Raw genomic sequence first — 21,083 nt, 5'->3', positions numbered from 1 at the left:
GTAAATGGGAAGAGCCAGTGATCGGCTTTTCCTCACTTGCGTCTGTCAGACGCGAGTAGAGGAGAGCCGATCGGCTGCTCCTCTGACAGGGGGGGGTCTGTGCTGATCGATTATCAGCACAGCCCCCCCGAGGATGCCCACACTGGACCACCAGGGACGCCACCAGACCACCAGGGAAAAGGTAATCCTCCCTAGACCACCAGGGATGCCAGTCAGCACAATGGGTGCCAATCAGTGCCCATAATGGATGCCAATCACTGCCCACAATGGGCATCACTGATTGGCATGCATTATTGTTTGGCACTGATTGGCATCCATTACTATAGTATAACACCAATGCCGCCTATGAGTGCCCACCTGTGCCGCCTATGATTGCCCACCTGTGCCGCCTATCAGTGCTGCCTATCAGTGCCCACCTGGGCCGCCTATCCGTGCCCACCCATGCCCATCTGTGCCGCCTATCCATGCCCATCTGTGCCGCCTATCCATGCCCATCTGTGCCACCCATCTGTGCTGCCCATCCATGCCAATCCTTGCCAGCTATCAGTGCCAATTTTTGCCACCTATCAGTGTCCATCCGTGTCGCCCATCCGTGTCGTCCATCCGTGTCGTCCATCAGTGCCGCATATCAGTGCCGCATATCAGTGCCACTTCATTGGTGCCACATTGGTGCCCATCAGTGCCGCCTTATCAGTGCCCATCAGTGTAGCCCCATCAGTGAAGGAGAAAACGTACTTATTTACAAAGTTTTGAAACTGAAACAAAAAAAAACATTTTTTTTTTCAAAATTTTCGGTATTTTTTTATTTGTAGCGCAAAAAACAAAAACCGTAGAGGTGATCAAATACCACCAAAAGAAAGCTCTATTTGTGGGAAAAAAATGATAAAAATTTCATTTGGTACAGTGTAGCACGACCGCGCAATTGTCATTCAAAGTGCGACAGCGCTGAAAGCTGAAAATTGGTCTGGGCAGGAAGGTGTTTAAGTGCCCAGTATTGAAGTGGTTAAGCAACTGTGGAGGAACATAAGGCTTGTGTTGTTTCTGTCAATGTTTAAGAGAACTTTTATTAATTTTTCAGATGGAGTGAAGTCATACCAAGTCCTCCGATCTTGGGCTCCTATAAACAAGTGTAACATCGCTGGTTCTATGACTGTGGCTGGCACCAAGTACTCGTTGGGTATAAGTTGCTGTGATGGAGATGGCTGTACCCCATCAATACCAGATAGTAAGTAAATCTACCCTTCCTACTCAGTTGTCATGGTACAGAACAAGGATTTTTTCATTGGATATTGCCTTATCAATCACTTGAGTTCTGAGTACTGGCTGAATCCACAATGACATCTTGTGTGTGTATACTGTATATATATATATATATATATATATATATATATATATATATATATATATATATAGTGAAATTTGGGGATACTAGCTCCGCGGGATTAAGTGCATAAACCGTTGTCAGGTGAAACCAAAATATATTTATTTATCAATAAATCAAAAATAAAGCTTTTCTCCAGCATGTAAAACCATAAATTAAAGTCCGCTTGTCTTCAGCACAAAATAATACAAAAAGAAAAGCACCTACAGTTCTGTAGAAAAGGTCTTCACCAAAAAGAGTCCTTGTAGAGATCTTTATGCAGCCTCCAAAACAGCAAACAGCAAATATAACAACACAGCCAGACAGCTCCTCAGACAGGTGTTCATCTCCTTCTCCTCCTCACCACCACCTCTCTGACTACTTCCTGTCTTTATAGGCTGTGTGTTTTCCTGGAGGCCGTTAACCCCCTGTGGTCAGGGAGGGAGGCTCTTTCCCACCCAAATGACACTTTAGAGCCTCCCAAATTCCGGGTCCCAGCTACCTCTCTTAAAATACAGAGAGGACCGCGAATCAGTCAACTCCCACAAACTACACCCGGAATCTGTCACCCATTTCGGGTGACCCCCTGAGCCTACCATGATTCCCTTAAAGGGACCACATCCCGAATATAGGCGATACATAGTACCCGTCCAGGACCCAACCTTGGCGTGCTGTACATATCCCCCCCCCCCCTCTGCCTCAACGCAGAGGTGTTGGAGGCACCATTTGACAACATACAGTGGACCCGGGAGAGGGCATCAGCATTCTGGTGTAGTCTCCCAGGTCTATGCTCCACCACAAAATTGAACTCCTGGAGAGACAGGAACCACCTCTTTACTCTAGCATTCGTGTGTTTATTTTGCCTCATCCAGGTCAGCGGAGCGTGGTCGGATACCAGGCGAAACCTTCTGCCTAGGAGGAAATAACGCAAGGAGTCCAAGGCCCACTTAATGGCAAGACACTCCCGCTCTACCACCGCATAGTTTTTCTCCGCTGCCGTCAGCTTTCTACTCAGGAAAACGACGGGGTGCTCTTCCCCGTTGATTACCTGCGACAGGACTGCTCGTAATCCCTCATTTGAAGCGTCTGTCTGTACTACAAAATCCTTATTAAAGTCTGGAGCAACAAGCACCGGATCCTGGCACAATGCCGTCTTAAGCTTCTGAAAAGCTTTTTCGGCATCGTTATTCCATTTTATCATCACTGACTTTCCGCCTTTGGTCAGGTCAGTCAAGGGAGCAGCAATGGTGGCAAAGTTGGGTATAAACCTCCGGTAGTAGCCAACTATGCCCAAAAACGCTCTGACCTGCTCCTTGGTTAGGGGACGGGGCCAGTCCTGTATGGCTTTCACCTTGCTCATTTGGGGCTTTACCAACCCTCTACCCACAATGTACCCAAGGTACTTGGCTTCCTACACTCCAACTGCACATTTTTCTGGGTTTATGGTGAATCCTGCTCTTCTCAGGGAGTCTACGACTGCCTGAACTCAGGGAAGATGTGACTCCCAATCAGGGCTGAAGATGATGATGTCATCCAAATACACCGAAGCGTACCGATGATGTGGACGCAAAGTTTTGTCCATGTCCCTTTGGAACGTAGCGGGGCAGAGTGTAACCCAAACGGCATTCGTTTGTACTGGAAGTGGCCTTCCTGGGTAGAGAAGGCCGTTTTCTCCCTAGCTTCCTTGGTCAGGGGAATCTGCCAGTACCCTTTCGTGAGGTCCAGCGTGGTAAAATACCTGGCAGGCCCCAACCTCTCAATGAGCTCATCTACCCATGGCATGGGATAAGCGTCAAACTTGGTGTCCCCATGGAAGCACACTACCCGTAGGGTTTTCCTTACAGGGCCAAGTCTCCCAATCACCCTGGCATGTACCAATGTTACCATGCTACTCGAGTCCAGTAGTGCCCTGGCATGAAGGTGGTTCACCCACGCTTCACACTCGAACTGTCCTGCGATTGGATCCAGGTGAGTGGTGTAGACTCTTTGCACGTAGAAGGAGCTTCTCCGACCAATTCCGCAGTCCATAGGCTCCTCCTGAAGTGGGCATTGCGCCCGGGTATGTCCCCAGGACCGACATCGCCAACACTGTAGGTCTCCTGTTCTTGGGACAGGAACCACCCTTCGAGGTTCTGTAGCAGATGATGCGGTTCTGCGGATCCCAGCATCTGGCAGGGCTTCTCTCCTAGGCGCTATGGCTGGTCTGGTTGCCCTTGGTGTGGGTTCCCTACGCCTGGCAGGCCCAAGCAGGTCCTCCACCACGGTGTACCTTTCCACCAACTCCACCAGCTGGTCAGCGGATACGGGGTCTCCATGGCTTACCCAGCGCTGTAGGTCATCTGCCAGGGACCGCAGGTACCAGTCCATTACTATTCGTTCCACCATCTGTGGGCCTGACAGTTTTTCTGGCTGCAGCCATTTTTTAACCAGCTGAACCAGTTCATGCATTTGCGACCTGGGTGGTCGGTCAGGCTTGTACCGCCAGCGATGCACCCTCTGAGCCCGGACAGCTGTGGTCACTCCTAGGCGGGCCAGGATCTCTGCCTTCAGACGTTCATAGTCGCTGATATGTTCTGCTGGGAGGTCAAAATAGGCCTTTTGCGGGTCACCGGTGAGGAAAGGGGAGATAATACCGGCCCATTGGTCACGGGGCCACCCCTCTCTCTCCGCTATCCTCTCAAAGGTGGTGAGAAAGGCCTCTACATCATCGCTGGGCGTTAATTTTTGTAAAAAATGGCTGGCCCTCACAGACACCTGGTTGCCAGCGGCAACAGCCACTTGTTCACGTCCCTGAGCCAGCCGCTGTACTGCCTCCTGCAAGGCAGCCACCTGTGCTTGAGTGGACTCCTGCTGAGCAGTAAACTGGGCGGCTAGCAGCCGTGTGCTTTCCTGTTGCTGAGCCATCGCTTCCTCATGGCGACGGTTTGCGTCTGCTAAAGCTTGCTGCTGTGTCACGGTAGCTTGCTGCTGGGTCACGGTAGCTTGCTGCTGGGTCATGGTAGCTTGCTGCTGGGTCACGGTAGCTTGCTGCTGGGTCACGGTGGCTTGTGCCAAAGCCCTGATGACCTCCTCCATGTCTTTGCCTGCTGCTTGCAGCGTCTGGGCTGGCTTCACCCAAGACATGCCATTTGTACACAGTCTCTTTTCAATGTCAGTTTTTAAACGGTTTTTGCGGCTGCAAATGCACTTTTGCCAGCATCCAAAACACCAGTTGTGAAGTTTGGGGATACTAGCTCCGCGGGATTAAGTGCATAAACCGTTGTCAGGTGAAACCAAAATATATTTATTTATCAATAAATCGAAAATAAAGCTTTTCTGCAGCATGTAAAACCATAAATTAAAGTCTGCTTGTCTTCAGCAAAAAATAATACAAAAAGAAAAGCACCTACAGTTCTGTAGAAAAGGTCTTCACCAAAAAGAGTCCTTGCAGAGATCTTTATGGAGCCTCCAAAACAGCAAACAGCAAATATAACAACACAGCCAGACAGCTCCTCAGACAGGTGTTCATCTCCTTCTCCTCCTCACCACCACCTCTCTGACTACTTCCTTTCTTTATAGGCTCTGTGTCCTCCTGGAGGCCGTTAACCCCCTGTGGTCAGGGAGGGAGGCTCTTTCCCACCCAAATGACACTTTAGAGCCTCCCAAATTCCGGGTCCCAACTATCTCTCTTAAAATACAGAGAGGACCGCGAATCAGTCAACTCCCGCAAACTACACCCGGAATCTGTCACCCATTTTGGGTGACCCCCTGAGCCTACCATGATTCCCTTAAAGGGACCACATCCCGAATATAGGCGATACATAGGACCCGTCCAGGACCCAACCTTGGCATCCTGTACAATATATATACACTATATTTCAAAAGTATTGCGACACCTGCCTTTACACGCACATGAACTTTAATGACATCCTAGTCATAGGGTTCAATATTGAATTGCTCCACCCTTTGCAGCTAAAACAGCTTCGTATCTTTCAAGATTTAGGAGTGTGTGTATGGGAATGTTTGACCATTCTTCCAAAAGCCCATTTGTGAGGTCAGGCACTGATGTGAATGAAAAGGCCTGGCTCACAGTCTCCTCTCTAATTCATCCCAAAGGTGTTCTATTGGGTTGAGGTCAGGACTCAAGTCAAGTCAAGTCAAGTCAAGTCAAGTTCCTCCACTCCAAACTTGGTTAACCATGTCTTTATTGACCTTGCTTTGTGCGCTGGTCCAAATCATTTGGTGGAGAGGGGGTTATGGTGCTGGGGTTGTTGTTCAGGGGTTGGGCTTGGCCCCTTAGTTTCAGTGAAGTGAACTCTTAAGGCTTCAGCATACTAAGACTAGGGATGAGCTTTGAGTTCAAGGCGAACTTGGGCTGTTCGCGGCAAATTCGAAAAGCTTGGGAACACCCTGTACAAGTCTATGGGAGAAATCTAAATTGCTTATTTTAAAGGCTTGTCATAAAAAGCATTTGGGGACCTGGGTCCTGCCCCAGGGGACATGGATCAATGCAAAAAAAAGTTTAAAAAACGTCAGTTTTTTCAGGAGCAGTGATTTTAATAATGATTAAAGTGAAACAATAAAAGTGTAATATTCCTTTAAATTTTCTACCTGGGGGGTGTCTATAGTATGCCTGTGAAGGGGCACATGTTTCCTGTGCTTAGAACTGTCCCTGCACAAAGTGTCATTTCTGCAGAAAAAAAAGTATTTTAAAAGCACTCGCGGCTATAATGGCTACCCGTAATACAGAGAACAGTCAAATTCAATTGCCAGGCCCTTCAGGTCTGGTATGGATTTTAAGGGGAAATCCATGCCAAATAAAAAAAAAATGGCGTAGAGTTCCCCCCAAAAATCCATACCAGACCCTTTATCCGAGCACGCAACCTGGACCGCACCAGGCCACATGCCCTCAACATTGGGAGGATGCTTTGGGGGTCTGTGACTCCTCAAAGCACCTTGTCCCCATGTTGATGGGGACAAGGGCCTCATCCCCACAACCCTGGCCAGTGGTTGTGGGGGTCTGCGGGTGGGGGGCTTATCAGAATCTTGAAGCCCCTTTTAACAAGGGGACGCCCAGATCCCGGCCACTCCCTGTTTGAAATGGTAAGGGGGTACACCTGTGTCCTCTCCTCCTCTTTTGCATTACGGCTGCTCCTACCATGCGGCTCTTCCCTCCTTCTCCTGGGCATCCAATAGTATTGCATGTCCTTTCTTTTTTTTTTCAATTTCTTTATTTTTCTCTTTTTCTTTCAAACAAGGACGGAGAAACTCACATGAACAATCTTTCCAAATGCTTTACATTACATTTCTATATATATACATAAAATAAATTGATTCATTCTATTTCCTTTGTCTCTGGCCTTCCTTATAATTCTGTGTATAAGTCTAAGGAAACAGCTAAGTTGGCAAGTGAGGAAGGTAAAGTATGGGGTCAAAAACAAGGTAACACCTCCCTCTGAAAGGCAGTGCTCTGCACCCCGAGCCCACCCTTTTTTGAAGCCCCTGCCTCTAATCACGTGCTTTAAAAAAACACAACCCCTGCCATTGGAATACAAGTGTCCCGTGCCCTGTATGTAGATCAGGGGGCCGGACGCATGGATGGGGGGGTGGTGCCTGTGCACCCCCAATAGACAGGCGATCACTGATGTAATATGAATTGTGCTGTCTGCAGAGAAACTAGTTCCTTCTTTGATCTGTTACAGATTTATTAGTGCTGCTGCTATTGGACAATACTGGGTGTGTCGAATAACGCGTCTATCACTGTGCATTGCGTTTCACCCTGATGGCCCTACATTGACTTAGTGAGAAAAGGGTGAATGTAGGGGCTTGCGGAAAACACTGCATGCACTGAAAGACGTGCTGCTATTATTATTATTATTATTATTATTATATAGGAATCAGGATTTCTATAGCGCCAACATTCAGCACATTACGTAAAAAAATATACAGTACCGCTACTGAAAAAATGACAACTACCATAGAACAAGTTAATAGTACCTTTCTGTTGTAAAGATATACTCCCTATATATGACCCCTATACCAACTAAAAGATTATCCCAGATCTGTAACGAGTTAACGGTACCCATCTGGGTATTTATTCCTTCTATATACTAACCTGTTGCGCTAAGATTACATGAAGGAAATAAAAAGTCCAATACAAATAATTAAAAATAAAAAATAATTGAAAGTCCAAAAAATGTGATTATTTAAACCTTCATTAAATAAAATTCAAATAAAGTTCAAATGAAGAAAAAAGGCAATCTCTTTATGAAGATGATGGACTCTTCGTTTTCCTAAAGGGCCAGAAAATAGAGAGACTAATCCTTCTCATGGATTCACTGAATTCTTCTCACACTTCCAATATTTGAAAAAGTTTGACCCTTACCACAATGGGTGGACTCCCAGTCAATGGAGTCGTTAATGCGAGCAGACAGCCCTCTGCGGGGTTCTTTAGTATGCGATCCGTCCTGTTGCGATGTCAGGCGTATGGATAAATGTAGATCTTATGGGGGTGATCAATGTGGATTATAACCAATGCGTGCGTTTTCCTCTCACGAATATCACAGGTACTGGCAATCCGATCACCCTATACGTCTGGAGTTTGTTTGTAGCTCCCCGGTAGGTTTTCCAATATCAGGGTTTTATAACGAGCAAAACCTATGGAAAAACAGAAAAAACTACTCGGGCCTCACGGCCACGAGCAGAGGGGGGGAAAAGACGAGGGACTCCAATCGTGAAAGTACCGTTTGGCAAATGACCATTTATTAAAAAGTTCGTTTAAACATACAGCAGACCAGTGACCGAACGGGTCCAATATTAATAAAAAATAGGTAGTATACAATAGACCGTAAGGCTCGATCAAGTCGGTCTAACTAAACTACATGAAAAGATACATATGTAAAAAAACCGGTTAGAAAAATAAAACAAATATACACCCGTGCTAGGGAATATTCAAAGCGTGGTGGTATCAGCACAAACAGCCCGACATGTTTCGTAAAAACTTACATCCTCCTGGGGCACGTGCCCCAGGAGGATGTAAGTTTTTACGAAACATGTCGGGCTGTTTGTGCTGATACCACCACGCTTTGAATATTCCCTAGCACGGGTGTATATTTGTTTTATTTTTCTAACCGGTTTTTTTACATATGTATCTTTTCATGTAGTTTAGTTAGACCGACTTGATCGAGCCTTACGGTCTATTGTATACTACCTATTTTTTATTAATATTGGACCCGTTCGGTCACTGGTCTGCTGTATGTTTAAACGAACTTTTTAATAAATGGTCATTTGCCAAACGGTACTTTCACGATTGGAGTCCCTCGTCTTTTCCCCCCCTCTGCTCGTGGCCGTGAGGCCCGAGTAGTTTTTTCTGTTTTTCCATAGGTTTTGCTCGTTATAAAACCCTGATATTGGAAAACCTACCGGGGAGCTACAAACAAACTCCAGACGTATAGGGTGATCGGATTGCCAGTACCTGTGATATTCGTGAGAGGAAAACGCACGCATTGGTTATAATCCACATTGATCACCCCCATAAGATCTACATTTATCCATACGCCTGACATCGCAACAGGACGGATCGCATACTAAAGAACCCCGCAGAGGGCTGTCTGCTCGCATTAACGACTCCATTGACTGGGAGTCCACCCATTGTGGTAAGGGTCAAACTTTTTCAAATATTGGAAGTGTGAGAAGAATTCAGTGAATCCATGAGAAGGATTAGTCTCTCTATTTTCTGGCCCTTTAGGAAAACGAAGAGTCCATCATCTTCATAAAGAGATTGCCTTTTTTCTTCATTTGAACTTTATTTGAATTTTATTTAATGAAGGTTTAAATAATCACATTTTTTGGACTTTCAATTATTTTTTATTTTTAATTATTTGTATTGGACTTTTTATTTCCTTCATGTAATCTTAGCGCAACTTTATATAATTTGTTGGTATTTTCTTGTATCTAGATATTAGATGGTTGTGGTTGCAGCTTTTTTGGTTTTACCCCAAGCGCGATATATTTTTTTCTTTTTTCTTTATATACTAACCTGTGCCAGCACTCTCCATTCCACATGTTCAGACACACACACACACACACACACACACACATATACACACACACACATACATACACACACACACATATACACACACACACACGCACGCACACACATAGAGACACACACACACATACACACACACATAGAGACACACACACACATACACATACACATAGAGACACACACACACACACACACATACATACACACATACATACACACACATATACACACACACACACACACACACACACACATAGAGACACACACACACACACACACATAGAGACACACACATACACACACACACACACATATATACACACACACATACCGTATATACTCGAGTATAAGCCGAGATTTTCAGCCTCTTTTTTGAGGCTGAAAGTGCCCCCCTCGGCTTATACTCGAGTCATCGCTGTCTGCCCGCTCGATCAGCGTGTCGAGCAGACAGACAGCGGCCATTCTATTCAAAAGCCGCGCCTCCGGCTCCGCCTTCGCCTGTGATAGGCGGAACACTGAATTTCCCAGCAGCCTGTGTTCCGCCTATCACGGACATCGTATCATCCTCGTACTACGGACGAGGATGATACGACGTCTGTGATAGGCGGAACACAGGCTGCTGGGAAATTCAGTGTTCCGCCTATCACAGGCGAAGGCGGCGGCGCAGCTTTTGAACTTTACAATGGCCGCCGACGAAGAGGGCACGGGACGGAGGCAAGGGAAGGCACGGCACGGGACGGGACGGGACGGCGGCGGCAAGGCACGGCACGACACGGGACGGATGCAAGGAGGCAAGTCACGGCACGGGACGGAGGCAAGGAGGCAAGGCACGGGACGGAGGCTCGGGACAAAGGTAGGCTGGACACACACACACACACACACACACACACACACACACACACACACACACACACGGATGGAGACACACACAGGGATGGATGGATGGATGGAGACACACACAGGGATGGATGGATGGATGGATGGAGACACACACACACACAGGGATGGATGGATGGATGGATGGAGACACACACACACAGGGATGGATGGATGGATGGATGGAGACACACACACACAGGGATGGATGGATGGATGGACACACACACACACAGGGATGGATGGACGGACACACAGGGATGGACGGACACACAGGGATGGACGGACACACAGGGATGGACGGACACACAGGGATGGACGGACACACACACAGGGATGGACAGGCATGTCTCACCCTCGGCTTATACACGAGTCAATAAGTTTGCCAGTTTTTTTGGGGGTAAATTGGGGGCCTCGGCTTATATTCGGGTCGGCCTATACTCGAGTATATACGGTATATACACACACATACACATATACACACACACACAGAGCTCTGTGGGAGCAATGCAGATTGAAGTCAAACCACAGACACAGAATAACGCATCACTTGTTTTATTTCCGGATTCCATATCTTAAATACAGGATATTATCAGCATATGACTGGGCAATGTTTACAACAATAAACGAATAGAAAAATGTCCACCCATTGCTTGTCATCGTTAACCACTTACTGGGCACCTAAACCCCCCTCCTGCCCAGACCAATTTTCAGCTTTTAGCACCCTTTGAACGTCAATTTGTGCGGCATTGGTGGCATTGGTGGGCACTGAGAGGTGGCATTGATGGGCGGCACTGAAGGGCTTTGATAGGTGGCACTAAGGGGCACTAATAGGTGACACTGATAGCTGGCAAAGATGGGCACTAATGGGTGGCAGTGATGGGCACTGATTGGCACTGGTAGGTGACACTAATAGGCAGCACTGCTAGGTGGCATTGATTAGCACCACTGGTAGGCATTGATAGGTGGCACTTGTGGGCACTAATAGGTGCCACTGATTGCTGGCACTTACGTACTGTGGGCACTTATTGGTGGGCACTGTGGGCAATAATTCATGGCACTGGCAGGTGGCACTGGCAGGCGGTACTGGTGCGCACATGAGGCTCTTCCTCTTCAAGACCGATGTCCCTGCAAACAGAAGCCAGTGATCTGCTTTTTTTCTCCTCACGCGGTCAGCCCATATACACCTAGCCTGGTCACTTAACAATGTATTTTTGTCAGCTCCATTGGTCCTGTGTAAGTTTACCTTACAGATTTTTCTGTAAAGGTGAACTTACCCTTTAAAGACTTACTCTAAGTTAAGCCACAGTAAAGCAGAAAGTAAGTATATGATTAAGGGGGGTCTTTACAAGACCCTTATGCCTTGTACACACGGTTGGACATTCCGACCACAAAATCCGTCAGATTTTTTCCGACAGATTTTGTGCTAAACTGGTGTTGCATACACACGGTCGGACAAAGTTGTTGGAAAATCCGATCGTTCGGAACGTGATGATGTTCGTTCGTTACGACGGGACTACGTAGAGCAGGGGTGCCCACCCAGTGGCCCGGGGGCCACATATGGCCCGCGGAGCCCTCTGATGTGGCCCGCAACCTCATGTTCTGGGGTGGCAGGTTGGCAAGTCCAGATCGCGGGTTGTCAACCAACCAGCCCAGAGCATCAGTGTTTTTAATGAAGCTGGCGGTAGAGGAAACAAGCGGCTGCAGAGCAGAGCCGCGTAAGCCAATGCTTCCTGTATAGCACCTGCTCCTGTCATAGGTGGAGTGATGAGTGATGGAGGGATCAAATGCATCCGCCTGGGACAGCAACAGCCAGCAATACCTGAATGAAAGACTGTTATTAAAGGCACCTTTATTCCCTCCTAGCATATCCCCCTCTTCCTTCCTCCCTACTCAAATCCCCCACCCCCCTCCTAGTAAAAACGCCCCCCCCCCTTCTGGCTTACACACCCCCACACCTCTTCCTAGCACAAACACCCCCATCCCCCCCCCCCCCCCACACACACACACAATTTTTCCTTCTAGCACATATCCCTTTCCCCAAATCTCCATTACACTTCCCAGCACAGATATTCACCCATCCCCCTCCCCCTACTTACAGGGGGAAGCCAGTGCAATGCCAGGAGGAGATGTGCTGTGTTGTGCTCTTGCCTCATGTCAGAAGAGTGCTCATCTATACATTACATGAGACAGGATCGCTCTTAGATAGCATTGGACTGTACACACACACCGCCCCTATCTCCTCCAAGGGCTGCTCATCTCCCGGCAGCAGAAAATAAGGATAGGGTGAGGAGTGTGTGTGTACAGCATATCTTTCAACTGTCCCGGATTCGCCAAGACCGTTCTGGGATGTGATGTAAGTCCCGGAATCCCGGCGAATCAAAGCAACATCCCAGAGTGGAGCCCAATGCCGGGACAAGTCACGGAGTCATGGCACTTGGCTCCATTGACTTCCCTGACAGGGATGCGCTGGCGCAGGCACCAACAGGGATTTTTTCAGCCGGCGCTGCTCACTTCTTCCTGCCAGAGCAGGCATCTTCATAAGCCTGTGATCAATCAGGAATGTCGGTGCCGGTGGCTTCACCTCCCTGTGCCGGGACTCTGTGACCCAGAGGCGTACCGACCACATCGGGCGCTGGGCCAGTAGGGAGAGTGCAGTGGCAGCTGGTATGGGGAGCAGGACAGTGAATGTTAACAGGTGTGGGCAGGACGACCACACCCAGCTCAAGAATGATGCAAGCAAGGTGAGCAGCAAGGGCAGCAAGGAATGAATGGCCTTGGAGGGAGAAGAGCTCTGAGGACCTCCCAGGACTGGAGAACAGGCTGACCGGAGCCGGAGAATGAGTGGGAGGTGTAGGCAGCCAGGGACAGCTGTATCTCACAGCAAACAGATCCTCTGGAAGGTGCAGAGCACCCCCGTAACCTCCTGTCCTCACCCAGCTACAAGAAAGGGCACTGCCCACTGCTGGCATGGAAGGTACTGTACCAGGTATCACACACATCTTCCTACAGACAGGTTTTGTTTAACCACTCCACTTACGCCCCTCACACTGGCAAGAGTTTGGCCACACACATTTTGCCGATACGCGTGCCGCAAGTCATCCCTTACCTCAAGTGTCTCTTATTCAAAAGTTCAAAAGTTGGGAGGTATGGCACAGTCCAATGCAATCTAAGAGATCCTGTCTCATGTACTGTATAGATGAGCGCTCTTCTGATACGAGGCGAAAGCACAGCGCATCTGTTTATTCTCTGCCTCTTCTTCTCTCAGTTCTCCAGCCTCCCGCCTCCTTGTCCCGGTTCTAAGTGCAGGCTGGGGTGGTCGGGGGAAGGCGCTCAGCAGGCGTCAGCCAGACACAACATCCAAGGGAGGCCTAGGGGCAGAACTAAAACTACACCATAGTCCCCCCCTAAATTCGGCCATGTGTGTCTCTCACCCATCAGCTGAAAGGCGGCGGGAGGGAGAGGGGGAGAAACTGTCTTTCAGATGCTGCAGAGAGCCACACAGGGCATTGTTCTGTCATCGCTTGATTCTCTGCTCCACCAATTCTCCTGCTGTCCGGGTCCCAACTGTGTGCCCAGGCCCCCTACAGGAGAAACCCCCCTATCAGCGGCCCTATATATGAGGACTACAAAACATCTCCCTCTATGTCATGGAGAAGAGGAGATGTAGAGGTGTTCTGTAGTCCCATTCTAGAATGACAACAGTGCTCCTTCATTAACTCATTGTGGTGAGTAATCCTGTAGTACACCTTAGGTTTATTTATCTTTGTATGTTTGTATATTTCAACAGCAACATCTACGAGTGGAGTATCAAATGGTGTGCAATGCAAAACATGTGAATCTCCGAGCTCCAGCTCCTGTGCGACTTACACCACCATGAGCTGCACCGGACAAGAGACCCAGTGTGTGGACTATACACGGACAACCACATATGGTAATTTCATACACATTTGATAACACCTTACATATTGCAGTTTCATGATGCAAATGTGTCTTATCCTAGTATATTGAGCTCAGACATCACTCAGCCCCGACCTTCCCATGTGACAGTGTTGGTGTTTGGTGCAGGGCCGTCTTTAAGGCAGGGCAAAAGGGGCAGCTGCCCTGGGCCCTGTCATTGTTGTTGGGCCCAAAGCAGCTGCCTCATACTTGCCAACTATCTCAGTTTAAATTCCCTTGTCCCTTGAGGCTTTAGTCCTGTGCTGTGTCCCGATATCTCAGTGTGAAGTGCTGCTACTAATGCTGCCCAGCTCTGCCCTATTGTTGTGTACATATGACTCACCTGCAGACCCTGTGTTTACATGTAAAAAGCCAGCATTCATATGTAAATAGCGGCGGCATTACTAAGCAAATAGCTGTGGCCAGCGGCATTGATATGTAAATAAAGGCGGCATTCATATGCATATCATGCCCCCCTGCAGTGAGAAGATGATGTGCTGTAACCTCTAGCAATCAGTGAGCAGTATTACTGTACAGTAATCTCTAGCAACTAATAACAAGCAGAAATCATTTGCTGTAACCTCTAGCAACTAATCAGTGAGCCGTAATGTGTGCTGTAACTTCTAGCAACCAGTCAGTAAGCAGTAATGATATGCTGTAACCGCTGGCAACCAATGGCAATTGCTGCCTGATCTGATACAGTGAACTGATTTTAAGTCCAGCTTCTATTTATTTTATGTCTCAAAGCAGGCGGAGAGCGAGATTGCATGGGGGGGGGCCCCAAATTTTTTTTCGCCCAGGGCCCAATCAATATTAAAGACGGCCCTGGTTTGGTGATTGGCCCAGTGCTGTCACATAGAAGTGGGCAGAGAGTCCTGAACCTTGTGTAAGCTCCAACCAGAATTAACTTCAAGCTTACACAGGACCAGAGGAGGACTTGGCCGTTGAGCGTTTCCTAGGCAGAACAAATGATATACACTATATTACCAAAAGTATTGGGACGTCTGCCTTTACATGCACATGAACTTTAATTGCATCGAGGTCTTAATCTGTAGGGTTCAATATTCAGTGGGCCCACTCTTTGCAGCTATAACTCTTCTGAGAAGGCTGTCCACAAGGTTTAGGAGTTTGTCTAAGGGAATGTTTGCTCAGGCGCTGATGTTAGATGAGAAGGCCTGGCTTGCAGTCTCTGCTTGAATTCGTCCCAAAGGTGTTCTATTGGGTTGAGGTCAGGACTCTGTGCAGGCCAGGCAAGTTCCTCCACCCCAAACTCGCTCATCCATGTCTTCATGGACCTTGCTTTGTGCACTGGTCCAAACCATTTGATGGAGGTGGGATTACGGTGTGGGCTTGTCTTTCAGGGGTCTGGCTTGGCCCCTTATTTTCAGTGAAAGGAACTCTTAAGGCATTAGCATACCAAGATATTTTGGACAATTTTTGAGGACGGCCTGTTTCAACATGGCTGCTCACCAGTTCACAAAGCAAGGTTCATAAAGACATGGATGAGCGAGTTCGGGGTGGAGGAACTTGACTGGACTGTACAGAGTCCTGACCTCAACCCAGTAGAACACCTTTGAGATGAATTAGAGCGGAGACTGTGAGCCAGGCCTTCTTGTCTAACATCTGTGCCTGACCTCACAAATTTGCTTCTGGAAGAATGGTCAAACATTCCCATAGACACACTCCTAAATCTTGTGGACAGCCTTCCCAGAAGAGCTGAAGCTGTTATAGCTGCAAAGGGTGGGCCAACTCAAAATTGAACCCTACAGACTAAGACTGGGATGCTATTAAATTTCATGTGCGTGTAAAGGCAGGTGTCCCAATACTTCTGACAATATAGTGTATATTCGGCTCATCTCTAGCTGTTACAGCCTCCAACTCCTTCTAGGAAGATTTTTCACACAATTGTGTTGTGTGCCAGTGGGAATTTTGTGCCCATTCAGGCAAAAGAGAATTTGTGAGGTCAGGTACAGATGTTGGATGAGAAGACCTGGCTCGCTATCAATGTTACAACTCATCCCAAAGCTGTTCAATAGTGATGAGGTCAGGGCTCTGTGCAGGACACATGAGTTCACACCAGACCCATCAAATCATGTCTTTATGGAGCTGGGTGCAGTGGTGTATTTTGGTTTTGTGATGCCCTAGACAAGACTAAAATTGGGTGCCCCCCATCTAAATTTGTCTAACCCCAGCTTCAGTATACCATTCTTGCCTCAGGGTCTGATGTGGAAGCTGCAGCCATTCACAAAGAACAGCTGTGTCTTCCTCATCAGACTCTGAGACTTGGTTCATCCAAGTGCCACATGTGTGTTCAATGGAGCCGAGGATGGAGTCAGCGGGACATAGGACGGGGTCAGCAGGGCAGAGAATGAGGCAGCACTGATGAAGCTGCACTGATATGCGGCACTGATTGGGCACTGATATGCCGCGTACACACGATCAAACAATCGGGTGGAAAAGTCCGGCAAACTCAAGTCCGCCGGACAATCCCCCGTGTGTAGCCTCCGGCATACTTTTTTGACCCAAAAGTACGGTGGACTTAGAAAGTAGTTTTGCACTCCAATCTTCCCGCTGGACTTGCATTTCGGCAGACAATCCGGCCGTGTGTGTGCCAGTCCGCCGTACTTTTGAAATTAACAGACTTTTCCCGCCCGGAGAAAAGTCCGCTCATTTCGAGCGGGTCTCCAGGTAGGCGGGGCCCGCGAAGGAGACGTCGCTGGCCCCGCTACCTGGTATGGACTTAAAGGGGAACCCCAACGCCGAAAAAAATCAGCGTGGGGGTAGCCCCCAGGTCCACATCAGACCCTTGTCTGAGCACGCTACCCGGCCGGCCAGGAAAGGGGGGGACGAGTGAGCGCCCCCCTCCTGAGCCGTACCAGGCCGCGTGCCCTCAACATGGGGGTGCCTTGGGGAAGGAGGGGCCGCGTGGCCCCCCCACCCCCAAAGCACCTTGTCCCCATGTTGATGAGGACAAGGGCCTCTTCCCGACAACCCTGGCCGTTGTCGGGGTCTGCGGGCGAGGGGCTTATCGGAATCCGGGAGCCCCCTTTAATAAGGGGGCCCCCGGATACTGGCCCCCCACCCTATGTGAATGAGTATGGGGTACAATGTACCCCTACCCATTCACCTGTGAAAAAAGTACAAAAAAAAACACAACACAGGGTAAAAATAGTTTATTGCACAGCTCCGGGGGTCTTCCGTCTTCGGGGGTCTTCTCGCCGGACTCCTCCGCTATCTTATTCTAGTTCTTTTGCTAGCGGAGGAGCCCGCCTTTTTTTTCTCGCCGCCGCCCTTTTTCCGACTTCGGGGGTCTTGTCCCCCTCTTCGGTTCTTCTGACGGGCCACCGCGCCTTCTTATAGCTCTTTTACAGGCGGTGGCCCGGTCTTCTGTCGCCGCTGTCACCGCCGCCTTCTGTTCTTCTCCTCTCCAGATGTTGACTCGTCGAGTCCTCCGCTCACAATGGCTCCGACACGACGTGCGACAACTTATATAGGGACATCACCGGATGATGTCCCCGCCTATTATGATGTCACAGTCCCAGCATCCTCTGGGACTGTGACACCATAATGGATGGGGACATCATCCGGTGATGTCCCTATATAAGTCGCTGCGCATCGTGTCGGAGCCATTGTGAGCGGAGGACTCGACGAGTCAACATCTGAAGAAGAAGAAGAGAAGAACAGAAGGCGGCGGCGACAGCGGCGACAGAAGACCGTGCCACCGCCTGTAAAAGAGCTATAAGAAGGCGCAGTGACCCGGCTGAAGAACCGAAGAAGTCGGAAGAAGGGCGGCGGCGAGGAAGAAAGCCGGGTTCCTCCGCTAGCAAAAGAGCTAGAAGAAGATAGCGGAGGAGTCCGGCGAGAAGACCCCCGAAGACGGAAGACCCCCGGAGCTGTGCAATAAACTATTTTTACCCTGTGTTGTGTTTTTTTTTTACTTTTTTCACAGGTGAATGGGTAGGGGTACATTGTACCCCATACTCATTCACATAGGGTGGGGGGCCGGTATCCAGATTCCGATAAGCCCCTCGCCCACAGACCCCGACGACCAATGGCCAAGGTTGTCGGGAAGAGGCCCTTGTTCTCAACATGGGGACAAGGTGCTTTGGGGTGGGGCTGGTACAGCTCAGGAGGGGGGGGGGGCGCTCGTCCCCCCCTTCCTGGCCGGCCGGGTAGCGTGCTCAGACAAGGGTCTGATGTGGACCTGGGGGGACCCCAATGCCGATTTTTTTCGGCGTTGGGGTTCCCCTTTAAGTCCATACCAGGTGGCGGGGCCAGCGACGTCTCCTTCGTGGGCCCCGCCTACCAGGAGATGCGCTCGAAATGAGCGGACTTTCCTCTGCGTGTGTGGGTGAGTCCGTTCATTTCAAAAGTAGGGCGGATAGTACAGCAGACTTAGTACGCCGTATTAGTCCGCTGAAAAAGTGCCGTGTGTGGGCAAGTAGCCCATTCGGAAAGTCCGGCGGACAGTCTGGCGGGAAGTCCGCCAGACTTAGTCCGCCGAATAGTCGGCTACGTGTGTAGCGGCAATAGGCTACACTGGGTGAAATGAATGCTGAAAATCTCCAGCAACTATGTTTAGATCGTGAGTAGCTGTGATTGGACACAACTGATCACGTGGTAAAGAGTAACTGTGATTGGCTGTTTTTCCCCGACATGTTATCAGCTGTGTCCAAAGCAGCTGGCGGGTGCGGTTCTATGAGGGCATCAATGGACGTCCCCATAATCCATGCACCCGGCTCCTAATGTCCATGCAGGGTGCCAGACGCATGGATTTCACTGGGGGTTTTTTTTTTTTAACCACATGCCGACCGGCGTACCCTGATATACATCGGCAGAATATACGTATCAGCCTAAACTGAGGAAACTTATATAATTTTGGGGGATATTTATTATAGCAAAATGTAAAAATGTAAATGTAAAAATTTACACTCTTTTTTGTTTATAGCGCAAAAAATAAAAACCACAGGGGTGATCAAATACCACCAAAAGAAATCTCTACTTGTTGGAAAAAAAGGACGTAAATTTTGTTTGGGAGCCATGTTGCACGACCGCGCAATTGTCAGTTAAAGCGACACATTGCCGAATCGCAAAAAGTGCTCTGGTCTTTGGTCTGCAAAATGGTCCGGTCTGAAAGTGGTTAAGCACACGATTGGAGCCTGAGGCTCTAATTGGCTTCAAAAAGGGTGGGCTTGGGCCGCAGAGCACTGCGCCCTGAGCCCACCCACTTGCGTGACATTAGCAAATTAATATTCACTAATGTCTTACTGTCTGCTTCTTCTCCCGGCCGGGAGTCCTAAGACCCGATTGGCCAGGGGGGGGAGCCACCACCAGGACTCGGGAGGATATGCAGAGGGGGAAGCCACCCAAGCCGCGACCTGGGTAGGGTAAGTGTGAGGCTGGCCGGTAATGGGTGAGTCAAGTGGCGATCGAACGGGCGATCGAGCGATCAAGTGAAGGGGGTGGGTGGGGGGAATGACTGGGTAAGGTTTGTTTGCCGCACCCCCCCCCCCCCCCCAAAGAAATTGGGCACCAGCTGCCACTGTTGGATGCCCTCCTAGAACTAGGCAACTGCGCTGGGGCTGTCATTTGGCTATAGTGTGGGCACCTTGGGGAGTCCCTTGGGGAGTCCCGCCGCCCCCCTAAAAAATGCAAGCACCGAGGCAGGTGCCATGTTTGCCTCACGACAGATACGCCCCTGGCTGGGTATATAGACATACTTTAGGCATGGTGCATTGCTGTCACCATCAACAAACCCACCCTGAGAAATGCCATGCAGCCATCATTGGAGTGTATATAGATGGGAAGCGGTTGCAGTGAGTCTGCAAGAGATCAGCAACACAGATATAACAAATGTTCAAATAAAGAAGTAAAAAACATTTTATTATAAAATTTCATAATAAAGTCAATTGTATAGGATACGCTTCAACAAAACTGATGTCATTCATCTTAGGGTTACATCTATTTTCATGAAAGTCAGGAGTTAAATGTCACTTGTGTTAACTTTCTCTTCCTGCAGGAACCACCTTTTCTTCTCCTTCATTTATTCGAGGCTGCGCTACTAAATCCCTGTGTGATGCTCAAAACCTTTACTCTACTATGAATTATATGACTGTTGCAAATATCTTTACTTGTGACGGTATTATTCCGAGCAATGGAGGAAACAGCATTACTGCTCCGAGCAACGGGGGAGTCATTTTCCTGCTCTTTTCCACACTCGCCGCCATCCTTATCCTCCACCAGTTTAATAAGGATCCCTAAACATCTTCGGACACCTGCTTGTGAAAACAGGAACGGCCATTGGAGGATGAATTCGGGGGAACAATAAATATATATTGCTAGGACTGAAAGTTCAAAGTCAAACTGGCATTAAATATCTTGTTCATCCATTACATGTTCTGTATGAGTGTGACATTGCTTTTTCTCTCCGGAAGGATGCGCCATCGTTGTTCGGGAATGTTTAACTTTAAGCAGAAATGTTGACCTTACTTACATATTCACATGCTTGTGCTTTCTTATAGTTGTTATTACAATAAATATTAAGATTTGCAGACTAGTCACTAGAGGGAATTCTGTATTCAATCTGACCTAGACCAGGCCTTTTCTGGAACCTTTTGTTCACAAGTTTAAATTTGGATTTTTTGCTAGAAAATTACTTAGAACCTACAAAAATGTAATTTTATATATATATATATATATATATATATATATATAGTCAGGTGTAGATCCATTAACAAATGTCCATAAAACAAAAAAAATATAATATATATATATATATATATATATATATATATAGATTGCAAAAATCTATTTTTCCATTGTACTTCCAATTTTGTTTTAAATTAATTCTTTACAACCTAAAGGTTCAATCTCGGA

At 48.2% G+C, this 21,083-nt stretch overlaps 1 protein-coding gene across 1 annotated transcript in view; it reads left to right on the top strand.

Moving 5' to 3' along the window:
- The window catches only part of LOC143933364 (uncharacterized), a 69,485-nt gene extending 48,722 nt beyond the window's left edge, over positions 1-20,763 (top strand). Inside the window, exons 6-8 of the mRNA XM_077456232.1 lie at positions 1,079-1,225; positions 14,059-14,202; positions 20,227-20,763. Coding sequence (XP_077312358.1) covers positions 1,079-1,225; positions 14,059-14,202; positions 20,227-20,468 — 533 coding nt within the window. The 3' untranslated portion in view covers positions 20,469-20,763. The remainder of the gene's footprint in view (positions 1-1,078; positions 1,226-14,058; positions 14,203-20,226) is intronic.
- The last annotated feature ends 320 nt before the right edge of the window (positions 20,764-21,083 follow it).

This window comes from Lithobates pipiens, unplaced genomic scaffold (genome assembly GCF_037356315.1).
Source record: "Lithobates pipiens isolate NorthernLeopardFrog02 unplaced genomic scaffold, aLitPip1_a1.2 Scaffold_27, whole genome shotgun sequence".
Taxonomy (NCBI): Eukaryota; Metazoa; Chordata; class Amphibia; order Anura; family Ranidae; genus Lithobates; species Lithobates pipiens.
Note: the sequence above shows the minus strand (reverse complement) of the source record. Positions and strands in the feature narration are given on the sequence as shown.